The sequence below is a fragment of the Labrus mixtus genome, chromosome 11 (assembly GCF_963584025.1).
Source record: "Labrus mixtus chromosome 11, fLabMix1.1, whole genome shotgun sequence".
NCBI classification, from domain to species: Eukaryota; Metazoa; Chordata; class Actinopteri; order Labriformes; family Labridae; genus Labrus; species Labrus mixtus.
The window spans coordinates 22,032,751-22,052,455 of NC_083622.1; the positions used below are offsets into that span (position 1 = coordinate 22,032,751).

The following is a 19,705-nucleotide window of genomic DNA, read 5'->3' on the forward strand; positions in this document are numbered from 1 at the left end:
TTATTGTGAAGTTGAGATTTCTTTGGGTTATTTTTGAGTTGGGTTATTTTTTAGATGTGGTATCGTCACTTCTACTGGAGTTATGATTTAAAATGGGTTCAATCACTACAAAGGATTTGATGGAGAACAAACAAGAACTTTACACATTAAAGAAAGTTGTTATTGTTTGTAAAAACTGAGATTTTCAGAAAGGAATAAGTTCTTGATGCAGTCGGTGGAGCTCCTTTGCTCTGGATTCCTGGTGGCTCCGGTGGTTACATAAGTACATCTTCTTGTGTGCATTCCCATACACTGAACTGAAGAACCCTGAGCCTCTGCTGGATTTCAGAGTCTGTCATTAGCTCCTCTGGTCTGACCACATCAAGTCCGCTCATGTCTGTAGTTGCTTTTCTTGCAGACAGAAGAAAGTGGTCCTGCACACCTCACTGTGCTAACTGTACTGTATCCTAAACAGACAAAGAGTTAACCCATTATCTAACTGGGAACATCCGCAAGTTCCTCTTATGCACCTCACCCAGCAGCACATGGTGTCTCTGCCAGTCACAGACCAGAGACGCCAGGCCTTGGCAATTATGGCAATTTTTGGATGACATCAGACCAGAAAATGAATGATTTCATTTAGCTGTCAATTTTTTTTCCTGGATCATGGTGTAGCATGCAGAACCTGTAATAGAGCATGTCAAAACAGAGTGGGAGAAGTGTTTAGACGTTCACATCTGCAGTCGGCTGGAAGGTAATCCCAGCCTGGTGGGGCTGGTTGGTGCATCTGCTAATAATGACCACTGTTCAGCGTTGGCACCGACAAAAAGTAGGCTGAATCTCAAAAGGGAGGCTGGACCACCCAAAGACTTTAAGAACATCCTTGTATCCTCAGCTGTCTTTAAGTCTCTATTTACTGCCACACACACACACACACACACGCACACACACACACACACACACACACAGACACCAAATCTGCCAGATCCAAAACAGTTTTTGGTGGTGCCACTATTTTCATCTTCCTTTGCCGAAAATAACTGGTGGTGCCGCAGTTAGACGAAACCCAACCAAAAATAACTAAATGACTGACCAAGCTGAATCTGAATTGTGTACCGAGCAGGAGGTGTTTAACCCAATCCCTGTCTGCAAAAACTATACCTTTCAGTCAGCCAAAGTGCAGATTATAAAGTAATGAGACTCAAATCATGCTGTATTCTATAACTCCATAAATGTATTTGGAATAAAAAGAAGAAAGCTTGAAAGGAATATGTAAAATATGTACTATAACTGTCAATTACACATTGGCACATTTGACAGACTGAGTCATTTGTGTAGTGTGTCTGCAAAAATATCCTGTGGTTCTTCCAAAGGCTGCGATTTTGATTTCTTGACTGCCTTCGTTTGTGCTTCAACTTCACTTTTGTGTTAACAAGCAAGTGCATATCCCTTTTGGCCTGTGGCTGAGAGAGAAAAATTGTGCAAAATAAAGTAAAACATCATTATACTGTGAATCTGGACAAGGAGCTCAAAAGACTGGAGCAACTGAGGCTATACCTCAGTGTTTGTGTTTGTTATAGTGTATAAGTGTTTGTTTTTTGTTCAAAAAACTGTCAACAGGATCCAATAATTGAAATCAATGCAACACAATCTGCTATAAACTGTTTACAAACATCACCCTGCACAAGTCCTTCAGATTAAGCTGTACTAATTGACAGAGCAGAGTTCTAATGCTAGAAGGCCAAATTGTGTTAGTGTGTAAATCCCTTCTTACTCCAATTTCCTTTTAACTGCCCGTTAATCCCTTTAGAGCGCCATAGAGCAAAACCTGCAACAACCACCTTTCATCCCTTTATCAGCAGCTTTTGCAGCAGTGAAGCTTTTGGATTCTGCAGATGTTCGAGGTTCAGATACAGGAACTACAGAGAATTAGGAGAAGAAGTGATTGGACTGCTATATTATCGCATAGGGGGATGCTGTGCTCAATTTGCACAGGTTTTACACATTTTCCAGGTTAGTTTTGCTCAATTAAGACATAAACCCCAAATATAAACCCTGCAGCGTTTGGTTATAAAGAGTGACCTTTTTGAATATTCTTATAGCCACTTGCTAACATGTGTTTGGTGGAATGAGGGGTCCACGTGAGTAGACAAAACAAAAGTCCCAAATGAGTCCATGCTGTCAGTACTGAAACACTTCCTTTGACTTCTCTTGTAAGATGGCGAGTCAGAGGTCAGCATATTCTTTCATTGGTTTATTGACTAGTTTATGAGAAGATTAACAGGCCATGTGACTTTATGTTTAAGATTTACTGGTAATTAATACATATGTGCCTTTTAAAAGGGAACTCCGCCACTTTAATTTGTATCATGAGCTAATACTCAGCCTTTGAAAACAGCTGTATAGCGTCTTTTGTTGCTCTGTGGGAGCGTTGTCAAGTCTGAGTAAATATTCCTCATGATGTAATCACAGTTTGTCTCACCATACTAACTTTTAACAGCTGTCTGCGCTTTAACGAAGGGGTACAATGAAAGACTTTTACCATACATGCATAGATAATGTAACTGTGACTCAGCGGATTGAAAACGTTTGCAAGTCTGCTGCAATTTAGACCTTTTTTTTTCTTTTTTTTAAATGAGTTGATCCAAATATCAGTTGATGGAAAAACAAAGACATATATATATATATATATATATATATATATATATATATATATATATATATACTGTATATATGTGTGTACCTTCTCCTTCTTCCTGCATCTCTCACTTTCAATGCCCAACACAGTTTCGTCAGACGGCTGTTCAACATGTGTCTGGTTCTGCTCGTGGTTTCTGCCTCTTAAAGGACGTTTTGTCCTTGCCACTGCAATTTTACTAAATGTTGCTTAGTGCTCATGATGGATTAATGTTGCATATTTGTAAATAATATAACAATGAGTAAGGTACCAGGTAACCTGCTGGTAAAAAAGTGTCTTGAGATAGCATGTTTTAGGAATTGATGCTATACAAATACATATGGATTGATTGATGATATATTTCTTTAAACATGGTTATCACTTTTGCTGTCACATATTTTCATCCTTTTTTTTTGCTCAATTTGAAGTGTCATTAAAAAAAAGCCACAGATATTTTTTGGGTCCAATTTAATTCTCAAAATATACGAAGCACGCACGGTTGAAGCTGGTTGCTTTTATTCTTTATGAGAAGCTTCTTTTAGGCCTCCTTCAGATGTGGCTTGGGGCTACAGCCATGTGCTATGTACAATATGCTAAAGACTTTGCAACTTCTGTATGGCTCTAGGCGATGCATTTTTTCTCTCTCTTTAAGTTTTCTTCTACTGACATAACGGTTTATGTTCCAGTCTTTTTCACCTGTAACTGATGATCACATTGTTCCTTTAAAACACACACAGTTCCCTTTTACAGAATGTCAGATGCCAGCAATGCTGAGATTATGTAAGATATATGTGTTGCACAAATTTAAATAGTTCATTTGTGGGAATGCAAAATAGATGTGAGATGTTTAAGTGTGTGTGTTTATTACATTGTTTTTGTGTCTTATGACGATTTATTTTTATTCAAATGTTGCATAACAACTCTGAACATATTGTTTTGAGCGAGTTCCAAACCTTGCATGAACCTTTGTTTTATAGCTTTGGACTTTGACCAAAAAGAGAACGATAAATCACTCTGTCTTTTACTGTTCATTTCTTTACCCAACTGGATCCATGTGGGAGTGACTGAAAACAGAAAACACAAACAAAAAAGGGTAGAAAAAAACAACAACAACAGAAACAAAAGGGAAAAAAATAAAAGAGAAATGTGGAGCTATCCAAAAATCTTTAACTGTTGTGTTTGTTTCAAGTTTGCGGTGGATTTATTACAACCACATGAGATTGAAACAGCCCAAAGAAAACGAGGAATTCTGTCCAAGACTGCAAGTGATAAAGTCCTCCTGATGGTCTTGTGGGTCAGCCCAAGGTCAACCCAAGCAGACGTGTTAATGCATGGTCGACATCATGACCAGGAGGTCTCATGTGGTGATGCCAGGAGATATACTCCTGAGGGGAGTTAGAGAGGCTAAACATATGCTCTGGATGTATTTCAGTGTTTTTTTCAGTCTTTTGGGGTCTTTTGGGGGTGAAGGGGAAAGGATGATGTGTTTTTGTTTCTGTTTCAGTTCAATGACAGCACACAGATCCTCTCTGTCTATGTGGGGCCCAGGAAGTGAACAAAGTCTCAGAGCAGAGGAGGGGTCTCCTCTGAGGACAGGATTCCTTCCTTCATCAGCTCTGACTTCCGGTGAACAGAGCACATGGCAACAACAATGAAGCAAATTTTCAATTTCTGCTGTTATAACTGTAAGGAGATGTTGTGCTATGGATGTCCTTTTGTTTTATTTTGACTGCCAAATTTTTACTTGCAGCCTTGAAAAGAGGATATCAAACTTGAAAAATCAGGACATATCAGTCTTTACTGACATAGAGCAACAGAGGGAAATCCAAAAACATATGAACATGATTAAAAGCTCTATTATCAAATCAAATAATGTATGTCTACAAAGCAGTGGGTATCAGGTTTTTGTGTTAGAACAGTTGGACAAATGCCGAGCTCACAGTCGGCCACCACATAAACTTCAGCAGGGCTGTAATCTCTTCTACGTTACTCCAATTGAGATAAGCAGGAGTCTACATTCAGGCCCCTTTTACTGATTAAAGGGGTCTGAATGTAGAACTTTGACTAAAGAGTTGATAAAAATTTAAGCAAGCAGCTTCTAGTTACCAGCTTCCTTCTCCTGTATTTGATAGGAGTTGAGTTTCTGCATTTTTTCAACTAAAGCTGCAACACATACTGTAAGGATGACTGTCTCACGATGGCAGGAATCAAGACCTAAGGCAGGTAACAAGGTTTTGCTTTTAAAATAAAAGTTTTCCATATCATATTCAAGATGTCCTTAATTGGACTGGACACAATATTTTGCCATGGAATACAGTATATAATGTAAATACAACTGGGCCAGACAGTTAGCCCTGAGGAACGTTGCAGGAAACAGCAGCCAGATACCAATGAGGAAAGCATTCAAATGTAATAATTTTTTCCTTTGGAAAAGCAGAGGATTGTATCGGATGTAGGTTGACACATGGCGATCGAGCAGGATCGTGCCAGTTGTTTCAAATCTAAACGTTGTGGTACTGAGCTTCCAACTGATAAAACCAGTGACTGGAAAACACACTGGCCTAACTCATACAACACACTGACCAAAGTCAACACACTAAGCTGAAGAACGGAAATCTATAATATTTTATTAATAAGAAAACACAGCTTCAGCCGGTAACTTGAAATCAAATAGTTAATAATATGTTTCTGGCGCCTGTCACATCAAGGAAAATAGTTTAGTTTATTATGGGGTTTTTCTTGTCTAAGCCAAGTCTTTTAAAAATAAACTATGGAGCTTTTGGTAGACAGACAACATGATTTCATGAGAAAAAGAACTGCTTAGTTTTATATTGCACTATAAAATCTGACTGACAATACAAGATTTAAAATTATCAACAAAACAGCTGGAACACACCATGGTAATTAAGTGCACCTAATTTACTGCCAGTGGCTGTTTAACAAGCATGGTTTTAATGCTTGGAAATGCACTCTAATTGATTGGAAATCCATTGTGTTCCAGCTATAGGGCCAACTTCAGTCATTTTCAACTTGGGAATTTTGGTTGTGTGCCATCACAGATTTATTTCCCAATGTTAAAAATTAGATAAATACAATTTGCATAATCTAATTTAAAATAAGTTTTTAGCAAACTATGTGATCCCTTAAATGCACGTGGAATCAATTCACCTCAAGGTTTATTTCCACTGATTACATTTATAGCCTGTAGAGAACATGGATGCTTAATAAAACAGTCTGTCATCTGTCTATACAAGAAGGTTTTAAACTCTGTAAACTCTGTAGCTTTGCACTATTCAATTTCATAATGTGAATCTGGCATTGACTTTGGTATAAAATTGAGGGGGAAAAACATAAAAGGTTTTACATCAGATCCCTTAACAGCATTCTGATGTTTGATGTACATTCTGCAGAGAAACATGGTTTAAACTTTAGAGCAAAGAGCACATGTTTAATAGTGAAAAATAAAGTTGTCACTGGCCACACAAATCATTGATTTATATTCGATTAGCTTCATTTTCCATCTGATCTCACTTGCAGACAGAGAAGAAATTCTGTTCGACAAAAATGTTGGTTTTGAGTGGAGAAATAGCCATCATAATAGTTCTCCAATGACCTTGAAGCAACATCAAGACCTTGAAGCAACATCAAGACATTGAGCATTTAATGATTTCATTCAGATTAATATCAACATAAAGCCATGAAGTTATTATAACCAGATTGAACTGATTTGCTCAATGAGTTGGTAGCCAAAAATTGCAGTTAGACGCAGCGGGTGGAAGGTTGTGGGGGGTTGAGCAACCAGACGATGTCGGGGGTGAAGAAAAGTTCTGACACATGTGGAAAAGCTGAAATGTGGAACAATGACTTTTACTGGATCTCGAGTAAACAAACCCACATCAGCTTGGCCCCAGATCCACACATGAGTCACCACCGCTGCTCGCCTCTTAAAAGTGGATATCTTCAACAATCCTCTTGATGGTTTGATAAAGTGCACAACCAAGTCTTTCTCCCAGAGTTATACTACTTGCCCTCTTCCAGGAAGGCAGTAAGGGGACACTTGGATAAACCTTCAGAATAAAAAACTCTACTGGACGGGTGTCCACCGTTTATAATGATTTAATCTCCAAAAGTGCCAAGATTCCAGGGATGACTAACTCCTGGAACTGTGACCTTGAAGGACAAAATCTTGAACTACACGGACAATATCTGGGCTAATATATTTCTTTCATCAAAAAATCTGGCGTGTGTATTAAAGAATGTGCGACTTTTTGATCTAGTAGATGTCGCCCTCATGCACCAGCATTTCACCAAAACAAACTGCTATTTGACCACACCTCTGCTATTCTGAAGCTTCTGCTCTCCTCCAGCGGCACACCTCCTATCCCTCTTCACTCGACTTCGCAGAAAGGAGTTACCAATTAGAACGCACCATAATTAAGAACCATTAAGCGGAGGACAAAATTGTTCTTCTGCATTTGCCTGCATTGTTATGTTAGCACGCTTTGGTTAACTCATAGCTACATATTTTACATAAATTGACACGGATCGACCGTCATTTAATGACAATAACGTGACATCCAAGTAAGAAGTGAGTATAGGCTATGTTAGTCTTCTTTTCTCTAGTCCTTTGTGGGTTAGGGTTAGAATTTCAGAGCTGCAGAGAAGCTTTTTCCACAAAATTTTAAATACTGGCCTCTGTAGCCTAATTTGACATTCCTGTCCTTAACAAGTACATTTTTAGCTTACCTTTCACCCTATTAATGATACCATATGCCTTTTGCCACTTAAAGTAACTCAAGGTTTTTACTGTGGATGGTAAGTTAGTTAGCCAAGCATGCTAACAAGTGCAGCAGGTAAACAACATTATCAATCCATTTGAAAAAACTTGGCTCTTGTTGATTTGGAAAGGCTAAAATATACGCCATCCTCTGAACTTTAAATGTTGGTATCTCTCTTAAAACATAATCTTAGCATGTGTACAAATGCATAGCTTGAAAGGCAATAGGTGCAAAGTTACAGTTGCTAAGCTAAGACTGAATTCTGCTAGTGGTTCTTTATTTTAATTTTAATTTTATGCCTTTATGAGAGACAAAATAGTGGAGTAGAGTCAGAAATCAGGGAGAGATAAAGTGGGGAATGACATGTGGAAAAGGAGCTACAGGGAGGAGTTGAGCCCAGGCTGCCTGCTTTGAGGACTGTAGCCTCCGTACATGGGGCTTGTATACAAACCACTAGTCCACTGGTGCCCCTGGATTCTGCTGTTTTAAAGAAAACAGAATTCAGAAAAACAGTGAATTCTCTTCTCTTTATCCCTCCAATATGAATTATGTAACACAGTTGTTGTTTTTTTCAAACTGCATGTGTGTCTGTGCGCGTGTATAATGCTAAATTTACAGGCAATAGTTTGATCTTTGCCACAGAGCAGAGGGTGTTGACCCTTTGAGTTCCCATAAAATCTCTTTTATAGTGTAAAGAGGCGGATGTTATTCTGTGCTTTCAAATCTTTAATCCCAACTCACAGGAGTTTTTTTCATTTATAGGCTCAGACATGTGCACTCATGAAAGGGCCAGAACTTATGAAACATGTTTTTCTGTATAAATCTTTCAACCCAGAAACAGCCATCTGGTATAACTATGACAAGAAAAACAATCGAATGAATAAAAAACACAAAAAAGGATGACTAGTTCACATCTTAACAGTAAAGATTATAAGATTTCTGAAATTGGGTTGATGGTTCCACTTTGGTTCGAACAGTGTTTGGATGGGTATAGAGTGGAGGATCGGGGAGGGCACTGCCCCCCTCAGAGGGTAAACTCTACACACTGCAGCCATTCAGTTGGCCCTGCTTCATGGATAAAGTTAGGATTGTTTGTCAGCGGGCTGTAATGCCAGGAATGTTTAGTGCTGGCTCCCCCTGCGTGTACGAGTGTCTCTCACACTTTATTTCGCCTCTCCAGTAGCCGTTTGGATCTGGGGTTACACCCCCACACTCCTTAAACTCTGAGCGAAATAACTGATTCTATTTCTCTCCTGAAGGCTATTTTTGGTAAACCCCCATCCCCCCTAAACTTTCTCCACCCTCTGCCTCCCAACCCCCGAGTAGAGACTGTCCTGGCTCTCCTCTGCTCTGGTGTCTTCTAGCATGTTCCATCCAGCCATCATGACATCACTTTCTAAATGAGCGGACACATGAACCTGAGAACACACACACACACACACACACACACACACACACACACACACACACACACACACACACACACACACACACATTGGTCTGGTGATTCACAGCTTGAGTCAAACAAGTGTCCAGCTGCATCTGAGTCCAACTCAACTCTCTGATCTAAATCTGCTGTTTGAGGTTTTTAAAGAGATTAACGAGGTGGCATCTTCTCTTCAAATACAAAGAAAGGAGATCATCTTTTTTTCTTGTCACTTTGTTTCGGATTTCCACGCTATGTCAGGCATATATCTAGGTTTATAAACTGATATTCATGGATTAATTAAGGGTTAACGTGTGGTTTCTTAAAGCCATTTAGAATGTGATCCATATGTTTTTAATTTGATTTGTTCGTTGGTTAGTTTTCATTATTTTTTGGTTATTTGGCTCAGAGTTGGCTTAGTGTGAAAGATTAAACCATGTGAAAACACTTCTCTGGCTTTCTATCAAGTTCTTGAAGAGGTTTGTAATGAATTTTTATTTAAGTGAAGGTTCTTTTTATTCAATTTTATTCAATTGTATTTGTACGGCACATTTCATACAAACGTAAACTCAATGTGCTTTACAGAAGACAAAGATAAACAATTACAATACAAACTCATTTGAAATAATAAAGTGGATTCAAGAGCTCACTTTAAACCAAAACATATTCGAAAAAGCAGTAAGCACCATCCCATACAACACACAACTTCATACACCTGTTTCTATAGAGTTCACACAGGGACCATACAACCAACCTTTTGTACACACACAAAGGTACACTGGCAACCAAAGGCAGGAGAGAAAAGCAATGTTTTAAGACCACTCTTAAAATAACTTAAAGTTAATTTATACATATTCTGCCCACTTAACAGCACTGTTAACACTTAACAGGTGATGTAGCTGTGGCCTCTGAGCTAAGTATCGATTTAAAAATACAATTTTATATTTAGACGTAAACATCTTTCATACATTAAAGGGAGTAATACCCATTGTGTTCCATACTGATGCTATGGTAGGTTCAGATGGTTATTGGTGCCAGCTAGTTTGACTCAAACCCACCTCATATCAGAAAGATTTTCGCGATTGGTCTGAAATAAAACAAGCCAGATGGAAATCTGTCTGACTTGGAGTGGGAACATCTGCCAGAGCAAATAAAAACATGAGCTCACAGATTTGTCTGATTCCCAGGGCAGTACATGTGCAAAGGTCATATTGTTTATTTTAACCATGCAGCCAGCAAACAGAGCGCTCCTCCATACTCTGTTTGACCTCTTAGTCAGTGGAAGAGAGCTTTCGCTCATCAAGGCCAAACAGGATTTATTACTTTTTTCCTGTCCATATTTTTATTGCTATCCAAAGAGGACAATGTGTCTTCATGTTCTCATGCTTTCAGACTTATTTTCATGTTCAATACATCATGTAAGTGAAAAATAATTACATTTACCCAACCTTTCAGTTCATCACTCTTTTCAAAATTGATTATAATAAAAAGAACTGACTGAAGGCTTTATAGCTCACAATAATGTATCAGTTTCACTTCCTTATAATATGGAAGCTACATATCTTAGCCAGAGATGATGGAGTATTTCCTTTGATGAAGGACTTGACATATTCACCTTTCTCAGTCATGAGCCCAAGCAACGAACCAACACACAAACTATGTCCTGCACATCTCCTCCAGCTGTAGCTTCACTGTCAGCCTGCACAAATCATCCAGTTCGACTAAAACATGTGTTTCCCCTTTGCACCCTCAGTATGATGTCACATCCACAAAGTCATGTGCTCCCCGAGTACTGCTTAATTTAAAACATCTCAGTTTCCTGACTCAGAACAGCGTGATCTGGATTGAGCCTTTAGAGTTCGTTTCACATAGGAGACAACGTGGAAAGAAAGTATGCACCGAAAAGAGGCACAGAGCGAGAAACCCCCCATGATAATGGGAGAGTGGGACATTATAATCGCTCCCTTGGGTGAATAAACCCTTTTTCAGGAGAGGTAATAGCACAGAAACTAGGCTAGGGTGAGTTTGATTTGTGTTGTGGCATGAAATTTTGAAATCTCTGTCATTACTGTATCTTCGTCCTGTCATCACCCTCATTTCACACAGAAGAGTACACAGAATTTCAGGCAACACACACACACTTCAAATTAAAGCTCAAATTAAATGTCTCTCAAAAATCTAACACTCTTATGTCTTGGATACTGTCTCTGTCATCTAAGCAGAGGTAGTTTATTCAAATTGGTTTAATCAACTCCATCAGTTTACCAGTTTCTATCCTGTCTGCTAAACTCTCAGGACTACCCACAGTGCATCGTGCCAAAACTAGCAAAGCCATAGGTCAGATGTTTCATCTGAACAAGAGTTCTGAAACCAGCAATGAATCTCTTGTATGTTTACTGCTAAATTGAATTAAAATAACAATTCAGCTCTCAACATTTCAATATTCTCCAAACATCGTTATCCTTTGTTAAACAACATCCTGTTTGTAATGCTTGAATAAGGATAATCTGGTTCAGGGGAAACTGCCAAACAAGACAATGAATAACAGGTAATAGGATAAGTCAAGCACTTAACTTTTCCATTAACTATATCTCAGTGGAGTCAGGTAAATAGGAAAATTATATTAGGAACAGACTTGTCATTTTGTTATTACAAATAAAGCTCCGAGCATGTAAAGGTTATGACCCTGAACACTTATAGTTATCATCATCTCCAAAGGTTTATTGCTTGTACCAATGACCCAACAAATCAATTCTTCACTTCTCACACTCAGAGAGATAGAGGTCGAGGAAGACTTAATTATGTTCACTTGTAATGTTGAATTGTGTTCAATCAAAATGAACCATCCTCTATCACTAAAAAATGTTATATTAGTATTACACGTACATAAAGTTGGGGACCTAAAAGAGCTTTTCAACAGGAAATCCTGATGTGTCCGTGATAATTGGTAACGTTGATGCACCAAATGTTGAGATGTTTTGAGTGGGATGGGGTGGGGGTGGGGCGTATGGACCAAAGAAACCAAATCCCACGATTCCCACGTCAAATATCGATCAACAATTCCAATGTACAACCCAAGTAACACGTTTATGGTTAATAGCTTATGGTCACCAAAGCCAAAGTCGAGATAATGCCTAAACATAAAATTACTTATACAGTTTTCACAGTACCAGAAATCTCCTGAAAAACAGAGGAGCTGTATGTGTTAAAACAAACAGCCACATTTTTCACTCGGACTTCACCTGCAGTTTCTCCTGCCAGCCCCGTAGTATTTTTTACGCAGCACGTCCGAATGAGCTGATGTGAGAACACTGCAGGATATTCTCCGGAGAATTCAGCTCGAGCCAATAGGAGGGGGAGTGACGTTTCTATACTGTAACTGCTGCACAATGCATGGAGTGTCTGCATGCGACCACTACGATCTCCGTGCACGTAATTAAATGGCTGCATTACGTTTTCTACTCGCCAGTATGTTGTTCTCCGCTTTGTTGATGTTGTCATTGATGTCATTGACAACACGTTGATGTTGTTGATGTTGTCATTCCGTTGGACTACACATAGCATTGATATGAAGGCAAATATTTACATTATAGCGTTGTTTTTTTACGTCACGTCTTACCTAAGGAGACCCCCGTCTGACCTGGATCGTCTCCCGCTGTGAGGAGCGTATGTGAACAGCCAGGTCGGGAGAATCTCCGGGGTGCATATGTGAAAACGGCTTTAATGGTTTCATCAGGGTTATTTTCTTATAAGATAAGATATAATATAAGAATTTTAAGTTAAAAAAATAATCCAAGTGTTCCATATAGCATCATTGCAATATTTCGAAGACTAACAAGTACATTTGTGTTTTTTTTCCCATAAAACAACATTGTTGCATTGGTGCGAAGTTGACCAACTATTGATAGTTTTTAACCTGATCTTCATGAAATGGTTAGAAGACATTTAAATACGTTTTTACAGGATGGGTAGTTTTAAACTAAATCTCTTCATGTGAATTGGTTGAGTGCCCCTTTATTTTCAAAATTGATAGGAAATTTGCACCGTCTTGGCATAACCACAAATTGGAAGGGTCCTGTCTTGTTATTTGCAAATGTTGTCTTGATGAATGACCCACATGTCAAAACATATTTGGTTTAAAATCATGCACATTCACCATGGCATTGAGTTAAATGAAATTACTACAAATATTCCATCATGGGACTACTTGCTGCACTGGTCTTAATGGTAATTTGAGGGCGACTTGGTACATACACTTTGCTTAGAGGGCAGAAGATAAGGAGGTTAATACGGCCATTTGTGCAAAGAGAATATGACACCAAGGGAATGGTTTTAATTTCAAACATTAATTGTCTTTTGGCTCTAGTTCTGCGAGTGTTCCATGTGAAATGACACTTTGAATCCCTTCAGTAACCCTGAATTTGACAGATTTATACAATGATAAGGCTGTGGATGGAAATCCTTTAATAATACCACAGTTTTAATACTGTCTGGGAGTTCCCTCAATATGACTCAAATAATGCAAAATTAATTGTAATTTTTTCTAATTTTTCACAGTTGACGTAAACATTGGTTTGTCTGCTTATACTCTTTATTAGCTGTGTCTTCAAGGTTTCAAACAGCTCTGCCAGTAATTTTTTTTATATTTTGATGCAGACAAAATGGCATGGATATGGTATCAGTCAAGTAAGCGGTGCTGTGTTTCCAGTAGTAACATGGGGGGAGAACAGGCCAGCCTTTGTTTGAGAGTTTTAGTATCAGTGAGGAGAGAGAGGCCATTGTGCTTGAGAAAAGCCTCCTTATGGTTCATGTCCTCAGATTGTAATGGATCCTCTGCCCCAGTTTAACAGTACTCACTCCAGACGACAGTATATGCATTTCATCAGGCCTTTTACTGGACATGAGTGGCCTAGTTGTCATCAGATTATCGAGCATAGAGCAAACAGCCCCCCATCCATCGAGTCCAAGACTGGACAAAGGTTTAATGGAGACCTGAAGTTAAGGTGCTCATGTAAGGGTATACAACTAGATTGTGTCAATGTTGTAGCAGAAAAAGACCTGTTTAAAATAACTGCAGCCCTTAGAAACTCAGATTAAAATGTCCAAAACCATTTTAGGGCCAAAGATGAAATAAAAAACCACGATACAAAGAAACTGTAGTTTTACTTTTTTTTAATCTCACAAAAAATGAATACCTCTGTTCCTGAAAAAAGAGACGGAGTCATGAAGAAAACACTGAGTGCCCCTTACTTTACAGATTCAAAACATTTCATGGTTCATTTTAGGCACTTGGAATCATAACAACATTCCCTTTCTGAACACAAATACATCTTTGGTCCGGTATGTAATTTAAAAAATATAGAAAGCCAGAGTATGAAAATAACACCAGCTTCAATGTTTTTTTTTTTCTCAAAAATGTATTTTGACATATGTAAAGCTTGAAGAATAATTTTTTTAACACTTAAACAAGATATTATCGCTACATCTCAGAAATGACCAGCAATCTTACAGATGTTTTTTTGCAAGACAAAACAAGTGAGAAAAAGGTACATGTCGGCTCAATCAGTACAGCAGTACAGGATTGTTTAAGTCAAGTCACATTTGGCAACATGGGTTTTTTTGGGGGTTTTTTCAGTCCAACTCCTTTTCACGATAAAGAGTGTGGAAACACATCCAGCTTTCATAGCTGGTTCAGCTACAAGGCAGCCAAGTCTGATATGAATTACTGCACGGAGAGAGCTGTGGCGGCTGCACGTGTGCTATATAATAATTACTGAAGTTGATGTCCTGCACGTACGGAGCTGGCTGGTAGTAACACGTGACATTTGTTACTGTGGGGATGGCATTCTGCTCAGCCAGCACCCTCAGCGCTAGCATGGAGATGAGGCTGAGCGTCTGTCTGCGCTCATGGCCCATCAGACACACGGTGCTCTCATTCACCACGTGATGCAGAGTCATCAGGCACTCGTACCGTTTGTGTTCCATCCCTGCAAAGTGGTTCTGCAGGTAAGCTTCCAGCTTCCTCTGCTGCTCTCCTATGTCAGAGAAGTCAATGAAGAAGCGCGAGCACATGTATCGCTGCATCTGCTTCATGTCCGCCTCAGAGGACGGTCTGAACCCCCGCACCAGCAGGTGGCAGTACTTCAATAAGCCACCCCCTCTGATTTCCTCTGGACTGCGTGTGGCTATAGTCCTTTGACACAGGTGCTCCATAGCCTCCATGAAGTCCCCGTACACGCTCTCCCCGATCACTGTGGGATGAAAGCTCTCAGACATGGGCGTCTCAGAGCAGCGGTCAAACAACAGCAGAGAGTCGAGGCAGATCTGGAACGAGTCCACGCTGAATTCAAACTGCCGCCGTAATGAGTCCACAAATTTAAGCTCCACATTCTTGCCAGTGTTGTTGGACAGCGAGATGAGGCTCCAGCGGTCCGTGTCATTACAGACTTTGACCAGTTTCTGTACATAGGCCTCTTTGAGAGTCAGTGAGCTGATTCGCTCCTTGGAGACCCCGGCTGGCAGGAAGTCAAACAGGCAGTCCAACACCACGTCTTTCACCAGACGGAAGGCCTGATCGTCTTTCAGCGACACGCCGAAGATAAGGTCCAGGTCCTTATAGCCCAGTCCTGTGTCCTGATGGAGGACATGGCTCGCAGCAGAGCCGTTCAGCCTCACGTCCCTTACACACACTCCCCGCTCCTCCAGCCTCGCCCGTACCACCTGGACAGGTACAAGACAAAAACAATGCATGTTACTAATGACTAACATGAGTTCATAGAGTGCAGGTACTCTTTGTTAATAAAAATGACCTTAAAGATGCATAAAATTGTTAAAGAAACATCTAAAAAGGCTCAAGTTAAACCACATGGTCCTAGTGGAAATCAATAGTTCAAGTGAAGGCACAATCGATACTCCTCCTCACAAAAGTCCTTTTCATCATCATCAGCATCAGTGTGAATGAAACCTAAAGAGCCTAAACAAAGAGCAGCAAAGCCTGGGAGTCTGTGCTCCTCCAGGTCTGTCTTTATCTTTGAAGGAGCATCTCATTAGAGAGACAAGATCCATGACCCTGAACTGCAGCTATGAAAGAATGAACACCACAGTATAGGACTAGGAGTGTCCAATAACAAAAAAAAAAAAAAAAAAAAAACTTGCTTCAAGCTAAATAACACAAGGCTGGGGTCACAAGGGGTCAGCAGTATTTCCTTTCCTTTGTACCAGTGACCTGGAAGATGTTTAAAAGTTGAGGTCTCGCCTCAGTGCGGACATATTGGCAGAGGGTGATCTACAGCTGGACAGGGTGTGCTGACTGTACAGTGAGCGGTCACAAAGAAGGAAACATGTCTTGAGTCCTGACATTAGACATCAAACACACGGATTCAGCTTTACTGTCTGAAGGGAAAAGACAAAAGGTTGTACCATAAAGCATACTCTTCTAAAAACATTTGGAACACACCAAACTGTTCAGTTAAAACGACTTCAACAAATAACCACGGCGTCCTATTATCTGCTGAGTTTGAGAAGTCTGCATTGTTAATTCAGTGTACTGGCTTGATACTGGCGCTGATGCATGAATCAGACTGTAACGAAAGCAAAGCCTGACATGTCAGATATGAACGTATAAAAATTGTGTAGAGATCTAACAGAAGAACGTTGAGAGTGAGAAGTTGTCACACATTTGAATACAATCCCTACCGGCACTGACCCGTCAGATTAGAGTCTGTTAACTCTCTCCCATGGTGATCAGATAACAAGCTGCCTCTATTTATACACACTGGGTCAGGCTACAGGCAAATGAACATTTGGAGGCAAGTTGCACAGAAGCGGTGGAATAACTTGGCAGTAATCAGCGATAAAGTGGTGCTGATTGGGATCAAAATCCAATTACTGCGGATTCTGTGTGCTTCAGAGCCAAATTGAATGTCAGGCCAACACTTAACACCTCTCCACACCCTGCACTCTGACTACAGGTAAGCGGCCATTCATACTTCAGTATAAGCCCCTAAAAAAACAAACCAATCTAGTTAGAAATACGACTCCTTTCTAATGAAGTCTTGCTTCTATAAAAGTAACAATGAAAAGTGAAAATGAGCTGTTACCTGAGTTAACTGCACTGAAAAGAACAGAGGGGGGTGTTATCTTAGATCTCATGTCACATATATGTCACTCTGTGGACTCATGACAGTGCAGCAGGACAAAGGTTCACACTCATCATCACACTCTGATGATGCAGAACAGGGGAAGACGAATCAAACGTACACCATTAGCTATCGCTCGTGTCTTGACAGGAGATCAACTTTGAGTCAATGTTGAGCAAAGGAAGCATATTTAGGATAAAATGCTACTACTTGGGTTTCCGCAAATCCAGGGGAAACGGAGTCCCCACATTTGAGCTCAAACCTGCATTTAAACTTCCTGCACACTCAATGGCGCATTCATCTTTCCACAGCCGCAAGCATGAAAGCTCCCAGATTCACAGGCCAGCTGAGATCATCCTGAATATGTCATTGTGGAAATGAAAAGGAATAACACACACAGATTACACAACTTGGACTATGAACAGGAATTAGGTATTTGTTTAAATGTTCAATTCTGTCACAGTGCTTACCATGCTCTTTCTAAAATATCCCACAGGACAAGTGATCTATAGTCGCAGTGCTCCAAAGGTTAAAAATGTGGAGGGACTTTGGCATGAGTCTCTCACAAACTTTAAATAACATTTTTCCTCGATAGGTGTTCTCCAGGCTGTCCCTGACAATCAGGGACACACAAATATGACTGAGGAGTACTTTTTCACAAAACCCTCTGCTCTCTCCTATTAAAAGATTAAACCCTTGACTTTAGTATCACAAAGGGGGAAAAGGCACAGGGAGAGTCGTAGTTTTGATAAAGATATTTGTGGTTTAAGGGAATAAAGCAGGCCTACGCAGACAATATTGAAGCTGAACTGAGAAAGAGGAGGAAGGCTTAAACAAATTGATGATCTTATGATGCATTATAATTAAGTAAGAAAGTTAGGCTTGAAAGAGAAGAATGGGTTTTATTCTACATTGGTCAGTGGCTCTCAAACTGCATTGGATTTGGAGACCACCAGAGGTTCTGAAGAGCATCACAGCAGTAAAATAATTGTTTTCAGTCCGTATAGGTGATATCAAAGTGAAGGAATATGAGTGACTATTAAACCCACAGGTTTAAAAAAAAAATGTATGAATAGGCAATAAATATAGGTTGGCCAAAGGATCCCCGTTCTTAAGCTTTAACCTGTCTCAGATAAATAGAGGTAACATGTGATGGTTAGTACCTGGACAATCTGGCGCGGTTGCACGGACAGAGTGGGGAAGTTTCCTCGGCCGTGGATTGGGACAGCCTCCCCCAGGATCGAGTCCAAGCGCTGCACCTGATCCCAAGACAACACACAGAACCTCCGACTCTGATCCGAGGTATCACCGCAAGACATATCGAAGTTAACTTTCTGCCCCCCTCCCCGAATAAACAGAATGAAGAGAATGTGAATCAGCGCTTCCCTTTCGACTGAGCTCTGTGTTCTCTTTCCTTTTTCAGCACAAGTTTGAGGTATTCCAGAGGATGTCAGGTCGGGTTAGAGCTGTTGGGGTTAGGAGTTGAGAAAAGTTAGAGGGATCAGACTTGTAGTGGTGATAGTGGGATCAGACGTTTCCTCCTGTGTGCTCCGCTGAAATCCGGTCAGTCTGCAAAGAAGCGATTCACCAGAGGGTTTAAATCCTCCTCATTAGCATTGCGAGCTGCAATTGGCTGCTGTGTTTGGTCATTGATTATGGACGCCCTGTCTGAAGGGAACACCCTTTATGTGACGTATTTAAAGCCTCCTCCCCTCTCTATGCTCCCTGCATGCTGCTGACAGGGCTTTCCCTCAGACTGGCATACTGCGCCCCTGCTCTTATTATCTGAAGAACCTCAGCTACAGCAATTTCAGAAATCAGCATTTATTATTCAAATAGTTGCGAATTGTTTGTGATGTTTATTTCAATGATTTATTGCAGAAATCTTGATAAATCTGTGCAAACACAATGTGGGGGCTGCTTGTCAACAGGCAACAGGCTTGGGGCCCCAGACCATTAGAGCGCCCTAAAGCAGAGGCCGAAAATGTGCAAATTTTGCAATGACGGTAGGAAACCTCCCATCTCACAGCACTCACTATAATTGCCCTGCTGAACACTGGTTGGAGGGCCCCCCAATTGATTTTTGCCTGACAGACTCTAGAATCGCCACTGACTACTTTACTTCCTATGATGCATTTCTTTATTTACCCGGGGAATGTTTGAAGAGTATGCAGGATGTTTTTTCCTGCTACGCCCTGCACACAGTCATTTAGGCTTCATGTTCATACAAACCTGAAGAAACAAAGAATGGGTGCTGCTTTCCAAATCAGAAGGCAGAAGTTACAGGCTTCACGGGAAAGAAATTCAGAAGAACTTACAATTTACATTATGCAACCAAAATGATCCCCAAAAACTCCACATGGACACATCGCAGTCACATAGCACATGGTTCCACAATTTATAGACCAACATTGTGAGACTAACAGAACATGAATAAGGAGAAAAATTGAGAATACTGTACAAACATTTTAGCGCTCCTCCTTCTGTCTGGCTGCAGTAGCCTATAGGTCATAAACCCTGCATGCTCCATGTAAACAGATGGAACACAGGGGGAAATTAAAATACAGGTTAGACATTTTTCTCAAACCAGTTTCTTTCGTGATGTTATAATTCTTATTCGTGTTCAAGTCCTCTTTTCCCCAAGAAGTTTCTTTTAAATGAGTTATTTGATGTTATGAAAAGTTGAAAAATGCCATGATTGACTGCT

At 40.1% G+C, this 19,705-nt stretch overlaps 1 protein-coding gene across 1 annotated transcript; it reads right to left on the reverse strand.

Moving 5' to 3' along the window:
* Nucleotides 1–14,017: 14,017 nt before the first annotated feature.
* tent5ba (terminal nucleotidyltransferase 5ba) lies at nucleotides 14,018–18,584 on the reverse strand. The gene is made up of 2 exons (XM_061050902.1): nucleotides 18,162–18,584; nucleotides 14,018–15,580 (listed from the first exon to the last, which is right to left on the reverse strand). The coding sequence occupies exons 1-2, from the start codon at nucleotides 18,315–18,317 to the stop codon at nucleotides 14,552–14,554; spliced, it is 1,185 nt and encodes a 394-aa protein (XP_060906885.1). The 5' UTR covers nucleotides 18,318–18,584; the 3' UTR covers nucleotides 14,018–14,551.
* Between the last annotated feature and the right edge of the window lie 1,121 nt (nucleotides 18,585–19,705).

What these genes read in the sequence shown, in the direction of transcription:
- tent5ba (XM_061050902.1), bottom strand. Translation starts at nt 18,317, where the DNA reads ATGTCTTGCGGTGATACCTCGGATCAGAGTCGGAGGTTCTGTGTGTTG. An exon ending in AACCGCGCCAGATTGTCCAG is followed by an intron (nt 15,581 to 18,161) that starts GTACTAACCATC and finishes GTACCTGTCCAG; the next exon opens with GTGGTACGGGCGAGGCTGGA.